Source organism: Aspergillus japonicus (assembly GCF_003184785.1).
Source record: "Aspergillus japonicus CBS 114.51 unplaced genomic scaffold BO86scaffold_10, whole genome shotgun sequence".
NCBI lineage: Eukaryota > Fungi > Ascomycota > Eurotiomycetes > Eurotiales > Aspergillaceae > Aspergillus > Aspergillus japonicus.
In genome coordinates, this window is record NW_020291647.1 from 384,734 (window position 1) to 398,448 (window position 13,715).

General features: G+C 50.5%; 6 protein-coding genes across 6 annotated transcripts; 4 read left to right on the forward strand and 2 right to left on the reverse strand.

The window, feature by feature from the left end:
* The first annotated feature begins 213 nt into the window (after nt 1-213).
* BO86DRAFT_446558 (dihydrofolate synthase) lies at nt 214-1,977 on the forward strand. Its single transcript, XM_025676531.1, has one exon. The coding sequence runs from the start codon at nt 516-518 to the stop codon at nt 1,749-1,751; it is 1,236 nt and encodes a 411-aa protein (XP_025530012.1). The 5' UTR covers nt 214-515; the 3' UTR covers nt 1,752-1,977.
* Nucleotides 1,978-2,462: 485 nt separating this feature from the next.
* BO86DRAFT_12904 (sepH, kinase required for septation) lies at nt 2,463-7,271 on the forward strand. The gene is made up of 10 exons (XM_025666088.1): nt 2,463-2,762; nt 2,825-2,959; nt 3,018-3,047; nt 3,115-3,179; nt 3,230-3,662; nt 3,724-4,515; nt 4,566-5,453; nt 5,508-5,712; nt 5,770-6,220; nt 6,273-7,271. The coding sequence occupies exons 1-10, from the start codon at nt 2,583-2,585 to the stop codon at nt 7,108-7,110; spliced, it is 4,017 nt and encodes a 1,338-aa protein (XP_025530013.1). The 5' UTR covers nt 2,463-2,582; the 3' UTR covers nt 7,111-7,271.
* A 442-nt stretch (nt 7,272-7,713) lies between these two features.
* Nucleotides 7,714-10,429, forward strand: BO86DRAFT_387236 (ABC1 kinase family protein). The gene is made up of 4 exons (XM_025671541.1): nt 7,714-8,326; nt 8,396-9,000; nt 9,063-9,635; nt 9,694-10,429. The coding sequence occupies exons 1-4, from the start codon at nt 7,902-7,904 to the stop codon at nt 9,939-9,941; spliced, it is 1,851 nt and encodes a 616-aa protein (XP_025530014.1). The 5' UTR covers nt 7,714-7,901; the 3' UTR covers nt 9,942-10,429.
* Nucleotides 10,430-10,439: 10 nt separating this feature from the next.
* Nucleotides 10,440-10,839, reverse strand: BO86DRAFT_12991 (uncharacterized protein). The gene has a single exon (XM_025666094.1). The coding sequence runs from the start codon at nt 10,726-10,728 to the stop codon at nt 10,504-10,506; it is 225 nt and encodes a 74-aa protein (XP_025530015.1). The 5' UTR covers nt 10,729-10,839; the 3' UTR covers nt 10,440-10,503.
* Nucleotides 10,840-10,898: 59 nt separating this feature from the next.
* On the reverse strand, nt 10,899-11,814 carry BO86DRAFT_387237 (putative iron-sulfur cofactor synthesis protein (Isu1)). Its single transcript, XM_025671542.1, has 2 exons — nt 11,188-11,814; nt 10,899-11,073 (listed from the first exon to the last, which is right to left on the reverse strand). The coding sequence occupies exons 1-2, from the start codon at nt 11,642-11,644 to the stop codon at nt 10,919-10,921; spliced, it is 612 nt and encodes a 203-aa protein (XP_025530016.1). The 5' UTR covers nt 11,645-11,814; the 3' UTR covers nt 10,899-10,918.
* A 672-nt stretch (nt 11,815-12,486) lies between these two features.
* Nucleotides 12,487-12,876, forward strand: BO86DRAFT_397435 (uncharacterized protein; the record flags this gene model as incomplete). The annotated part of the gene is made up of 2 exons (XM_025673499.1): nt 12,487-12,519; nt 12,673-12,876. The coding sequence occupies 2 exons, from the start codon at nt 12,487-12,489 to the stop codon at nt 12,874-12,876; spliced, it is 237 nt and encodes a 78-aa protein (XP_025530017.1).
* Nucleotides 12,877-13,715: the final 839 nt, after the last annotated feature.

The window sequence follows — 13,715 nt, forward strand, 5'->3', positions numbered from 1 at the left end:
TTTTTTTTGGGGGGATGGTTTGTTGTTGGAACGGCGGCTGGACAAATGTGTGGCGCCATCGCCACACGCGTATATTCCAGTACGGCGGCTATTGTGCTACTATGGATGGAGGGAGATCTGAGGTTTACCGCGGCCTGGAGATGTAGGATAAGATAACAAACACTAGACTACAAACTCAAATCCTGCACTATGAGTATGTGTCTGACTATAAATGACTACTTCACTGAAGTAGGGATCAAAGTGATGCTGCGCTGCTACTGCAACATATTGTACTAATTTTGCAGGTTGTTATGGTGAGGCTGCATAGTGGTGGCCTAAGGCAATGACTTCTTATCGGGCACTTTCCCGATTTCCGATTATCTTGCCGACAGCTGCTGACTTTCCCGTTGAGAGCACCGGACGGGTTTAACTGATAACTACTCCGTACACCTCCTCCATGTCAACTGTCTTTGTCCTTGCTCGCTGGCTATGAGCCTTGAACCCTCCCAGCTACCTATCAGTGTGTATATTGAGGGATGATAGAGCTCGGCTTGAGTCGGATATCCCGCCTCCTCCAGCAGACTCCGCTGTCATGGAAGGCCATTCACATTGCTGGAACTAACGGCAAAGGTTCCATCAGTGCCTACCTATCTCACCTGCTGTCTGCCGGCGGAGTGCGCTGTGGTCGCTTCACCTCCCCCCATCTGATCGACCGATGGGATTGCATCACAATCGGCGAAGATGTTGTCCAGGAATCACTTTTTCGACAAATCGAAGCTAGAGTCAAACTTCGAGACCAAACCCTCGGCATCGGTGCTAGCGAATTTGAGCTCTTGACTGCAACGGCCTTCGAGATCTTCAATCATGAACAAGTCGATATCGGCGTAGTTGAAGTTGGTATGGGCGGCCGGTTGGACGCAACGAACATCTTGAGTGATGTCTTAGTGTCTGTTATTGCGAAGATCGGACTTGACCACCAGTCCCTACTCGGAGATACCATCGAGCAGATTACACGCGAGAAAGCGGGCATATTGAAGGTTGGAGTTCCATGTGTGGTGGACGGCACCAACTCGATCGAAGTAATTGGAACACTGGAAAAACGTATCAGGGAGCTGGGAATTGAGTCGAACTTTGTCCGCCCAGAAACCCAGTCACCATTACTTGGCCGCCTTTTCGCGACGCTCGACTTGCAGCCTCATCAACAAGCCAACATGTCCTGCGCAGTGTCTGCACTTAAGCTGGCACTGGATCGATTCCGTCCCGAAATCAATGTCGATATGCTTCTTCCACAATTGTCGAGCGTGGTGTGGCCAGGACGCTTACAGAAGATCACCCTGGGCCCTTTGGTGAGCCGGGAAGAGCCCGTCTTACTTGACGGCGCGCACAATGCTCAATCGGCGGAAGTGCTTGGGCAGTATGTGGATCGCAAGCTACGTACAGAGCATGACAATGTTACGTGGGTAATCGCAGCTTCAAAGGGGAAAGATCTATCCTCTCTATTCCAAAACATCATTCGGACTGGTGACAAAGTCGCAGTGACTGCATTTGGTCCTGTTGACGGGATGCCCTGGGTGAGACCGGCTGATACTGAGGAAGTGGCTTCATGTGCGCAGTCTATCTCAGAGACCGGTCTAGTGCAGACATTTGGCTGCGATGTCTCTGCTGCAATCGAGTGGGCCTGTCACGAAGCTAACGGCGGCCCATTGGTCATTGCTGGCAGTCTCTACCTTGCGTCTGATGTTTTGCGTCTTCTTCGAGAAGCACAAAAATAGTTGTGACACATCACGAGTCATGGCAGATTTGTGTTTACAAGATACCCACTCTAGCATCTTACTAGCTTATCTCGACCCTTTTGAGCAAATCCTCTTGAGCATACCCAATTAGTAATCGAAGCATGTGTGTAGTCAACCACTGAAACTATGGTCTGGAATGACAAAGAATGCAGTGCAAAAATTGTGTATTATTGTCTAGCTGTTAATGCATTAAATTAGAGGCAGCCCCCAGACTCCGCTTTGGTTCTGATAAGGTCGATCGGAGATTACAACAGCGGCCGGGCGCTGCGTCATGGCCCAAGCCAAGTGGTGCTGTGGAGAAAGGGAAAGTTCAAAACACCCGCTGAGAGTCCCTGCGTTTGCCCCGTCAAGCACAACAGGAAGTGCTCGTTTTTTCCCGTCTTTTTGCTTGGTTAGCGTGCTCGATTATCTTGCAGCAGAGCAGGTATTTGAGTCTTTCCTTTGATCCAAGAGCCTAGGCTCTAATGTTCAGCGACGCGCTAAACAGACGCGGCTCTTGTGAGGACGATAACAGGTACCCTGCCAGTATGTTGATTTTTTCCTCGTTAACGACAATCATGCCATATAGTCTCGATACTAGTGCTTGTTCTTGTCTTAAACAATCTTCTGCAGCTTTCTGTGATCTTTACTGACAGTTACAATGCGCCTAGACCTCAGATTGTGCTGACATGAATAATCCGATCGATTTTCTGGCATCGGCCTTCTTCGAATCATTTGTCGTTTAAGCGATCGCTTTTGTTTGAGACATCTGGTTGGATATCGGTGGACCCAGGGCAGTGATAAAACACCAGATCTGAATCCCCTTGGACAATGGTCTCTCGATCATCCGAACCGAGTGAGGGGCCACCTCCACCGTCCAAAACACCAGGCACTCCGGCCAAATCACGACTGACGAGACTGGGGACCAGCCCGACCAAACGAGAAGACAAAGGGAAAGACAGCAGGATGATCAAATCATCGGCGAAAGATGTTGCTGAGCTCAAGGACTTTGTATGGTGCCAGCCCTCTTGTCTTACTAGGACACTGCATACTAACACCCGTGGCAACAAAAGCAATTGGGCGACTGCCTAGGCAGAGGCGCGTTTGGCTCGGTGTATAGAGCCCTCAATTGGAATACAGGAGAGACTGTTGCTGTCAAGCAAATTAAATTGGCAGATCTACCGAAGAGCGAATTGCGGGTCATCATGGTAATATGAATTGCCACTTCACCATCCACACGGTCGTCGCTGACTCCGTGTGTCGCAGTTGGAAATCGATCTCTTGAAGAACTTGGATGTATGTTATGACGACGACTTCAGCAATCTCCATCCAAAGTTGAAATGACGCTGACATACAACTGCAGCATCCCAACATCGTAAAATACCAAGGCTTTGTGAAATCCGCAGAGACTCTGAACATCATACTTGAGTACTGGATCTGTTCTAAATATGAGATAACCAAATCGCTAACTATTTCAGGTATTGTGAGAACGGTTCTTTACATTCCATTGCGAAGAATTTTGGTCGCTTCCCTGAGAACTTGGTTGGCCTGTACATGTCACAAGTGCTGCACGGCCTTTTGTACCTGCATGAACAAGGTGTCATCCATAGGGATATCAAAGGAGCCAATATCCTCACCACTAAAGAAGGCCTCGTCAAGCTTGCAGATTTCGGTGTCGCCAGTCGGACGACGGGGCTCAGTGAATCCAGCGTGGTTGGCACGCCGTACTGGATGGCTCCTGAAGTTATAGAGCTCTCTGGTGCAACCACTTCGTCTGATATCTGGAGTCTTGGGTGCACTGTCATCGAGCTTCTAGAAGGAAAGCCGCCGTATTATAATCTTCAGCCAATGCCAGCTTTATTCCGCATTGTCAATGATGACCACCCACCTCTTCCACAAGGAGCCTCGCCGGTCAGTAGTATTTTCTCCCACCTCCTTCTCTTTGTCTGCCCAATGCTGAGGAATTTCGCAGGCTGTCAAGGATTTCTTGATGCAGTGCTTTCAGAAAGATCCCAATCTTCGTGTATCGGCAAGAAAACTTCTTAAGCACCCCTGGATTGTCAATGCTCGCAGAATAGACTCAGTGGTTCCCAAGAAGTCGACCGAATACGAGGAAGCTGTGAAGAGTGTGCAAGAATGGAACGAAGCTCTTCGTTCTCCTGAAATGGGGACGCTGCGCAAGCCTTTCAGGTTCGACACACAGGGCTCTGCATCGTTCCGCCCAGAGCTGGGCCCGTCTCGGTATACGCCAACGACGGACACACTCCCAAGTCCGGTCTCAAAGCATGTTAATCGATATCGATCCCCGGAGTCTACTGAGGAGGACAACTGGGATGATGACTTCGCCACAGCCATATCCCCAAGCGCATTACAGCTGCCTCATCTTCGACCGCAGGACAACTTTGGGGGCATGTTGTCATCTGAGAAGCTGAAAGCGTTTGCATCTCTCGATGGAACAGTGCTCAAGTCAGACGATGCCTTTTCGGATTTCGATGATTCCTCCCTGAACGGGTTCGCCGAAGCAGACCCCCTGCAAACCATCCGCCCATTTCCTCTCCAACAAGCAGGAGTGGAGAGCACACCGAGTCAGCCCAAGACCACCATAGCCGCGATTCACCACAATGTGCCAATTCTCAAAACCCCGGTGCCACCACTCAAACCACAGAGACCGACCTCCTTCTTCAAAGAAAACTCAGTCGAGGATTATTCTGACCTCATCAATGCTAATGAGGATGTTCTAGACCACAAACTTAGCGCCTTTCAGGTAAGCATGTGGTGCCTTATAGCTTTCCTCAAGTCCTGACCGGAGTGTAGGAGGCCGACGAAGAAACCGATACGCCAGTCTCGCCATCCAAAGAACTAGTTCGGTATCAAGAATCGCCAGAACGCATTGAAGATCATGAACCACAACTCAGAAAGCGAATATCCGTCAAACGCACCCGCTCTGACTTCGAAATTCAGCGATATGCTGAGAACGAGCGCGACGAAGATTTCTCTGACATCTTAGGGGCCGATGAGGTTGCTCTAGATAGGCCGGAGAGCGAGAACAGCTCAAACCAAAGCACCTTGAGACTCAATTCCAAGTTGTCTAACAACTCGTGGCTTGGAGATCAGGATGACGAAGATGACCCTTTCGCGCAACTCGAAGAGGGTCTTGATGAAACAGACTTGGAGGCTAATATCGCACGCGACAAGTATGCGCGTCTTAAGAGCCAGGTTGAAGGGCTTGTGAGCTCCCTGAAAACGTCTCAGGATGAGGACGTACTTGGGGAAATTTCCGAACAATTGTTGACTGTGTTCTGTGACCTACCTGAAACGAAGAACATCATTATTAGCGCTCATGGAATGCTGCCGATCTTGGAGATACTGGACATATGCCGTCGGCGTGACATTATACTTTGCCTGTTGCGCATTGTTAATGCGATCATCTTCAATGACTACGACATCCAGGAGAATCTTTGCTTCGTGGGCGGGATCCCCATCATCAATGAGTTCGCCGCCAAGAAATACCCGAGAGAGATTCGTCTTGAAGCAGCAGCATTTGTTCAGCAGATGTACCAAACTTCAACTCTAACCCTGCAAATGTTCGTCAGTGCGGGTGGTCTCAATGTTCTAGTCGAGTTCCTGGAAGATGACTATGAGGATGAGCGTGACTTAGTCCTGATTGGCGTCAACGGAATTTGGAGTGTCTTTGAATTGCAGGTAAGTACTGCCTTGCGCTGTTGAATTCACCAGGCATGGACTAATGAGAAACAGGGTTCTACGCCAAAGAATGACTTTTGTAGAATCTTGTCACGCAATTCTGTCTTGGATCCCTTATCACTCGTTCTCAGTCGCGTGCTGGATGAAGATGGCGAATTAGCTGAGATCGTCGAGGGTCGGATTGCGAACATTTTCTTCATATTCTCGCAGGCCGAAAACCATGTGAAAGAAATGGTGGCAGAGCGAACAGTATTGCATAGTAAGGGAGCCGATAACACCGCTTTAAACTCAAATCAATCACTGACTCTCGGACTAGGAGTCCTGAAGGAATTAAGACGGATGACGCCGTCGCACCAGATCACTATGCTGAAGTTCATTAAGAACTTGTCAATGCTTTCTACAACACTGGACGCGCTTCAGAACTCAAATGCAATTGATGTTCTTACAGACTTGTTACGGTCTACCATCAAACGCCCACACTTCCGGGAAGTCTCCAACCAAATTCTCAACACTATCTACAACATGTGTCGCCTGAACAAGTCTCGACAAGAAGACGCAGCTTTGAATGGCATTGTGCCTCTTCTTCAGAAAATTGTGAAAACAGAGCGGCCTTTGAAGGAGTTTGCCTTGCCTATTCTTTGTGACATGGCGCATTCTGGGAAGGTCGGTCGTCGCGAACTGTGGCGTAACAAGGGACTCGCATTCTACATATCTCTTCTATCAGACCCTTACTGGCAAGTTACTGCTCTGGATGCTATTGTCAACTGGTCAGTGCTCGATTCCTATAACGGCTACCATAGGCTAACCGCGCAATTATAGGCTTCAAGAAGAAACTGCTAAGGTCGAGGAGCATCTCCTTGATAACCGTTATGAAAGAGTTTCCTTCACAGACTCTATTGTTAGGTGTTTGACCGTCTCCAAGGCAAACGCTTTTGAGAATCTCCTCGAGCCACTCCAGAAGCTTCTCAGGCTAAGCCCGCCGATTGCATCGACTTTCGCAAGACCCGACATATTCACCAAGATTGGACAGAAACTACGCCACAACAAAGCTGCGGTACGGCTCAATATGCTGCGCATTATATCGAGTATCTGCGATTCCAGCGAGGAGCAGGGTGGCCTTCTTGCCAGATATGGTCTCCTAGACGCAATTCGAGAACTCGAACATGACCCAGCAATTTTGGTCAGAGACATGGCCGGCAAGCTGATACAATCTAATGAGAAAAGTGAATCATATCACTTAGAAAAGCGCAAGCCAGGCGTTCGACGGCGGAGTAATTCAACCACACCACCGAGTCTGCTTGCAAATCAATCAGCCCCGGCCACTCCACAGATGAATCGGTTCAGTCAGTCAAAGGCTTACTTTGACGGGCGAGAAAGCCAGCGCCATCCGCGAAATGCCCTCGGTAACTCAGCACTGGCCCTCCGACCTGGAAGTCGAGATGGGCCAAGTTCCAGCCTCACGGCGGGAGCGCATCCCGTACCCGGGGCTTCGAGGAATAGGATTTCGCGAGGCGTCGGTAACCGACTATCTCACGTCGATTTCCTGGCGGAAGACGAGACCAGGCCTGCAAGCTCACTATCGCGTCGTCGCTCAATTCTTCCGCAGCGCCGTCGTCCGACACAGTCTGAGGCGGATTGGACGTCTAAAGCCCCTTGACTCAACGCCTCTATCCCTACTTGTGCTGCACCGATCGTGTCATTCGGATGTAGGGAACCTGACAAGCCTTCTGGCATGTTTAGGCTGCATTGAGGAAGGAGTCTCAGCGCTCTGCTTCTGAGTTTTCGCTACCTGCAGACCTGCTTTCTGGCCCATTTCGCCCGATCATCCAGCAGAGCTGCATCGGGACGCTTGAAACTGGACAGCTTAGGTAGCCTAGCATAGTGATTGGGGCATTGTATTTTGTTTGAGGAAGCTACAAGCTACCGGGATCCTGGGACTGATTCGTCGCAATGGCCGATACTTTGTAAATAACCATTGATGACATCCATTGCGGCCGTTCGCATGGGCGCTATGCATATTCAAATCAGGGAGAACGGAGATGGTGGTGTACAAAGGAACCAAGGAAAGGCGAACTATTCACATACTTCACATATGACTGCATATTGTAGAGAGAAAACTGTAAAAGCTTCCAAGTTCTCCGGTTGGTGGCGATCTTCGGGAGCGGAAGAGCGGCGATTGGCGATTCCGGCCAGGCAAAAAAAAAGGTCGCGAGGAAATTGCGACGCGGCGGTCACTGCGGCTTGCCTGCCTGCCCGCCCGCTTGCCTCCCTTCTCTCCCCATAGTCCTTCTCTCTCTCTATCTCTCTCTTTTTCTTTCTCTGCACTCCTTCTTTCACCAACCAAACCCTCCCTGGGATTCTGGTGCTGGCACGGATGAAATACACCGTTCAAGCCTTCGTTTCTGTCGACTTGTGGTCGCTCTCTAGACGGCATTGTTCGTGTTCGGGATGAGGGCGGCGCTCCGCATCCCGCTGCGGGCTTCTGCCAATTCTGATCCCGCGGTGGTCATACGATCCAATCTTGCCCACCTGAACTCCCCCTTAACTCGTCTGTCGACTTCTCCTATTACTTCTCGCCTGCGCTCCTCTGCAACCACACGCCCTTTGGCAACCCAGCGACCCCGTATCGTCGATCAAACACTATCACTACCCCCGTTTTGTACTCGAAATGCATCCACCTCCGCGACCTCGGCACGGAATGACACGAGGCAGTCTGGGCCTGGGAAATCGCACAACAAAGTACTCAAATATGTTGTGATCGGCGGAGCTATTGTCATTGCGGTATTAGCATACTCGGATGAGGTTCAGCACTACTACCGTGCGGCAGCGCGCACTGGACGAGTCGTCGGTGCACTCGCTATCTGTATCAATGAGTGAGTATACCCGATCTTTCTCTTCTGGCTGGGTAGGGCAGGCTTACTCACACATGGTCGCGCAATCAGTTACCGTGTTACCCTCAAGCAAGAAACGTCCACCCCTGGAGAACGGGACGAAGCGATCCGGGCCTGTCACAAGCGTTGCGCGGACCGCACGCTGCGTGTTCTCGAGCAGAATGGATCGATCTTCATCAAACTAGGACAACACCTGAGCAGTATGGGTTACTTGCTGCCCTTGGAATGGACGACAACCTTCATTCCTCTTCAAGACAAATGCCCCGTTTCGTCCATCGAGTCCGTTGAAGCGATGTTCGTGGCTGATACTGGTCGTCGTATCGATGAGCTCTTTTCGTCCTTCGACCCACAGCCGATTGGGGCCGCTTCCCTCGCCCAGGTGCATGTTGCTACGCTCAAGGAAACCGGTCAGAAAGTCGCGGTCAAGGTGCAACATCCTGCATTGGCAGAGTGGGCGCCGCTTGATTTGGCATTGACTCGATTCACCTTCTCGACGTTAAAGCGCTTCTTCCCGGAATACGATTTGGAATGGCTGTCGAAAGAGATGGACCTGTCTCTGCCACAAGAATTGGATTTTCGGATGGAAGCTGAAAATGCTATGCGGACAAAGGAATACTTCAAGAAGCATTCAGATGCTCCACTAGTCATTCCGGAAGGTGTGTTATCTACCTAAGCATACATGTGGCCGAGTCGATTGGCGGACTAACACGATTATTAGTGATGTGGGCTCAGAAGCGTATTCTCGTTATGGAGTTCCTTTCCGGACGACGACCCGATGACCTTGAGTTCCTGGATTCCAATCACATTGACCGGGATGAGGTTTCCGCTGCATTGGCACATATTTTCAACGAGATGATTTTCGGCGACAACGCTCCCTTGCACTGCGATCCACATGGCGGGAACATCGCCATCCGTCCCAACCCCAACGGTCGTCGTCACAACTTCGATGTCGTACTTTACGACCATGGACTCTACCGGGACATTCCCCAAGACCTGCGTCGCAACTATGCAAAACTCTGGCTGGCGGTGATCGAAGCCGACGAGATGCGCATGCGGGAGTCCGCGCGCAAAGTTGCCGGTATAACGGATGAGCAATTCCCTCTCTTCGCCAGCGCCATTACTGGACGAGATTACATGGTTCTTAAGAAAAAGGACATCACCTCCGCCCGCACGTCAGCGGAGAGGGAGAGCATGTCCGGTGCACTCGGCGAAGGCATGTTGCAACAACTCGTCGAACTGCTGGGCCAAGTTCCTCGTATCATCCTTCTGATCCTAAAGACAAACGATCTGAGTAAGTCAATGTTCGTCCTGCTAAGCATGGCTACATACAATTAACATATCAAATTCAGCCCGCAGCCTTGACGAAAACCTGCAAACTCGCCAAGGACCCATGCGCACGTTCCTTATTCTCGCACGCTACGCAACTCGCACCGTCTTCGAGGAACAAATGGAAGCTGTTCACGAAACAGGCGGTGTTCTCCGTCCTTCAAACTTCTGGCGGTTCCTTTGCGCATGGACCGGTTTCCTGCGCGTGGAATTGAAGCTTTCTGTCTACGAGGTTCTTCTATCACTGAAGAGTCGCTTTGGGTTGGTATAGAGCACCTTGGTTCACTTCCTCTGTACAGTCTACTACACCCCATCCCGATTTATCTGCATCCGTCCAACTCGCACCGCGAGGAGCCCGCTCTTGAGCTTTCAGTGGGAAGTAATATGCTTTAGAGGTCGTCTTGCAGCTTCGCACGGTTTGTGCATTTTCATGGCGTTCAACCCCATTCTCCTTATTTTGTGGTTCTTGTGCATCTTGGTCCCTGATTTTGGCTTGATAGAATATGTCCTCGAGAAAAGCTAGGTGTATATTTAGTGGCTCAGATAGTATAGAAGGTATGGGTTGATTTCTTCTTTCATCATCAAGCAAGGTGATCCTCAATCTTCAGGTGTCGATTTATCAGATGTACTATACCATGGATGGATGGATGAATGATGATGTCAGTCCGCACTACGTCGATGGTGGCGAATCAGATAAATCCCGCTGCAACAACAGGCAGCACTCCATTCCACATAACTAAGTTGAAAAATGGACAAGGTATGGAAATATTGATATATATTGTAGTTATCACTGAGTCAACTTAATCACAATGGCCTGCCTTATCTTGCCTTGCTTAGCTGGGAGAAAAAAGCTCGCAAAAAAAAGAGAGAGAAAAAGAGACAAAAAAAGAGAAAAGACACAAAATTGCTGTACAGTATTGAAGCGAAGAAACAGACAACTCCGTCCCAGATCCACAATCAAGAAGAAGGAAGAAGAAGAAAAAACAGCGAGCATTTTGTCCCACAGCTGTTGCCTTTGTTTTGTCTCTCGCTTTGAAGCTGCGGGAGACAAGAACCATTAGCTTGGCTTGGCGATCATGACTCGAGTTCCATCATGTATTGCTCAGCATCCAGTTCCAATGGGTCAGGGGGAAAAACGATGCAAGGAAAATAATTCGTATCATGGTATCGCCTTTTCAAATTGTTTTGATTTTGTTGAAGTAGGTATTGATTGTTTTTTTCTTCAAGGTTTTTTTTTTTTTGTCGTATTTAGGCGACAGGGGCCGCCTTCTCGGGCTGAGCATGGAGGTCCGGGATCGAGGCACCAGTACCCGCCAGGTTGGTCTTGACAGCCTTGGGGTTCTTGGTGTAGTAATCGGAGATGGCGGACTTGATGGCATCCTCAGCGAGCATGGAGCAGTGCACTAAAGAGGATAAGGGGAGACGAGTTAGTTGGACAGGAAAGCGTGATGACCATGATATGACACTCTGCCAAAAATACAAAGCGAAGGGGAAGAGAGCGGGGGAAAAAAACATACACTTGACAGGAGGCAAGCACAGCTCCTTGGCGATATCAGTGTTGCGGATCTTGGCGGCCTCGTCGAGGGTCATGCCGCGGACCAACTCGGTCAGGTAGCTGGAGCTGGCGATGGCGCTGCCGCAGCCGAAGGTCTTGAACTTGACGTCGCTGATCACGTTGGTGTCCTTGTCGACGCGGATCTGGAGCTTCATCACGTCACCGCAGGCCGGGGCACCGACGAGACCCGTGCCGACGTCGACGCTCTTGGCCATCGAGCCCACGTTGCGGGGGTTGGAGTAGTGGTCGAGCACCTTCTCGTGGTAGCCCCGGCGCTGCTGCTGGAGAGGCGAGGGGGTGGAAGCGCGCAGGCTCGAGGTCTGGGTCTGCTGCTGCACGCCGGCGACGGCGGGGGCGATGATGCGAGGCGAGAGAACGCCCGCGGCGCGGGGAGCGACTGTTACGAGACGGCGGAACATTGTGGTGGTTGTGTGGAAGTCGTAGAAAAAGAAAAGGGTATCGTGCGGTGAAGTTTTAGGAAGATATGATGGTATTTTTGAGCAGAATAAGTGGTTGTCGTTGATGAGGTGGGAGAAAAAGGGTTGATGAGTTGGGGACGGTAAGGTGTGTGATGAAAGATTGATAGTCGATTGATTTGATGGAGGGAGGGAAAGTTGAACTACTAGCTTTAGTCCGTCCGTCTTATTAACCGGCGCTAGACCCTTTCCAGAAACCCCGTTGCCTCCGCGGACCGGCTTCGGAGATACGAGGAAACGCGGGCTTCGGAATGACGTTGGCTCCCCCGTTTGCTGCAGCTAAGGCAGAGGGGAGAGGTACAGGAAGTGCAGTACAGGGAGGTTGAGTGAGTGAGTGACTGCTGATTTGTATTGTTGGAGCCTTTCTTATCGCGTTGCCGCGACAAGGTTGCCCTCGTACTGAGTAAGTAGTCTACGGAGTACGGAGTACTGTACACTGTACACTTAAGTTAACTACAAGTGCCCGCGGGAAGAACAGTTCGTTCTAGTCTGGATCTGGTATGGCGGGTACTTCGGCCAACGGGAACGGGCTGCAGGCGGCATTACCAAGCAGTGCCAGCACTCAAGGCCTCGTCCCCGGTTCCCGATCCTTACCGCTCGAACTAGTAATCGTCCTGACCTTCATCTGATAATTCTACAGTTCCCAGTCTACCTCGGAACAACCCTGGCCCCGGCTACTGTTCCCCCGAAAGCCTGTCCACACTAACAACAATCGTGGCTGCTGAACATGCAGTCAACTATCTCACTATCAAAACACCCACCCTTCCTATAAGCTTTCTCAAATCATGGCCGGAAAGACATTGGGCCGATCATCGGGGGTAAGTTGACAGGCGTGTAGTACTACTCATTATACTCGTACTGTACTATTTTTTTTTTCCCATTTCTTCTTGTCTCCAAACTCCCATGAGAATGACTAATCGACCACCACGATCACCACAACATCAACCCTATCTGACCATGTCGATCTCCAGTCTCTCAACGCCCCCATAGCCGCCTTCACCATGGCGGTCATCCTCTGCTCTTACTGCATCAGCTCCATCCACACTGCCCGTCGCGAAGCACAGTCCTCTGCCCCCCTCACTAGCACCACCAATTCCCGTCCCAAACGGGCGGACGCTCAACCCTCTTGGGTCCAGCAGGCTTTGGAGGAAAGCCGGGGTGGCAAGGACTGTTGATCTGGGCGCGTACGATTCAATTGCCCGATGTTTACGTCTTGCTTGGAAAGAGAAGAGCTACAGGCTTACAGCTGGCTGGTATGCCTGAATTGGTCTTGTTCTGTAAATAAACCTGTACTTTGCATTCTTGTTTCTCTACGTGGCAGAGGATATATAACTTCCAGGCCGAAGAGTCTAGCCTAGGTAGACAGAACCCGTGTATGTGTATCCGGGATCTGACCTGACCACCACAACAGTGAACAGCTCTCACCACCCACAAAAGATCAGTGACCAGCCGCAGCAACAGTTCCAAGCCCACCCGACATCGAGAAGCAGTATATCCATGAGTCAGAATTTTCAGTGTATGAATAGTCATATCCCAGGCCTTATGAAGACTACCAGGATCTACCATTTGAAAAATGTTCATCATATCAATGGACAAAAGGGTGCTGAAGGATGAGGGAGGGCTGAACGGTCGCTGCGACTTGACCTCTGGAGAACGGATCATGGTGAGTAGGCCTTCATCAAGGCCTGTTGAATGCTGGCTGGGGGGAAATAGCATCATGATCATGACTCCAGAATCGATTCTAGGGAGTGGCGTGCGGTCAATGGCCAGGCATCCCGGATCAACTTGTCGCGATCGACACCTCCGTTGAAGTATTTGCCTCCATCATGGCAGTTTTGCTCAACAGAGTAACCTGAGCAAGGATGCGAGTATGGAAGAGAAGGGAAACCTTTTTGAACGTCGGGGCGGGATATTTAGTTTGTGTATCACGTGACTGTACCGCTTACAGGGAACGTCATTTCATTGGCTGGCGGGGTTGACGATATTCGATTCAAGCATGGCACTGAGTACTGCG

What these genes read in the sequence shown, in the direction of transcription:
- BO86DRAFT_446558 (XM_025676531.1), top strand. Translation starts at nt 516, where the DNA reads ATGATAGAGCTCGGCTTGAGTCGGATATCCCGCCTCCTCCAGCAGACT.
- BO86DRAFT_12904 (XM_025666088.1), top strand. Translation starts at nt 2,583, where the DNA reads ATGGTCTCTCGATCATCCGAACCGAGTGAGGGGCCACCTCCACCGTCC. An exon ending in ACAAACTTAGCGCCTTTCAG is followed by an intron (nt 4,516 to 4,565) that starts GTAAGCATGTGG and finishes ACCGGAGTGTAG; the next exon opens with GAGGCCGACGAAGAAACCGA. An exon ending in CTGGATGCTATTGTCAACTG is followed by an intron (nt 6,221 to 6,272) that starts GTCAGTGCTCGA and finishes GCGCAATTATAG; the next exon opens with GCTTCAAGAAGAAACTGCTA.
- BO86DRAFT_387236 (XM_025671541.1), top strand. Translation starts at nt 7,902, where the DNA reads ATGAGGGCGGCGCTCCGCATCCCGCTGCGGGCTTCTGCCAATTCTGAT. An exon ending in TCCACTAGTCATTCCGGAAG is followed by an intron (nt 9,001 to 9,062) that starts GTGTGTTATCTA and finishes CACGATTATTAG; the next exon opens with TGATGTGGGCTCAGAAGCGT. An exon ending in CCTAAAGACAAACGATCTGA is followed by an intron (nt 9,636 to 9,693) that starts GTAAGTCAATGT and finishes TATCAAATTCAG; the next exon opens with CCCGCAGCCTTGACGAAAAC.
- BO86DRAFT_12991 (XM_025666094.1), bottom strand. Translation starts at nt 10,728, where the DNA reads ATGGTTCTTGTCTCCCGCAGCTTCAAAGCGAGAGACAAAACAAAGGCA.
- BO86DRAFT_387237 (XM_025671542.1), bottom strand. Translation starts at nt 11,644, where the DNA reads ATGTTCCGCCGTCTCGTAACAGTCGCTCCCCGCGCCGCGGGCGTTCTC. An exon ending in GTGCTTGCCTCCTGTCAAGT is followed by an intron (nt 11,074 to 11,187) that starts GTATGTTTTTTT and finishes TATCCTCTTTAG; the next exon opens with TGCACTGCTCCATGCTCGCT.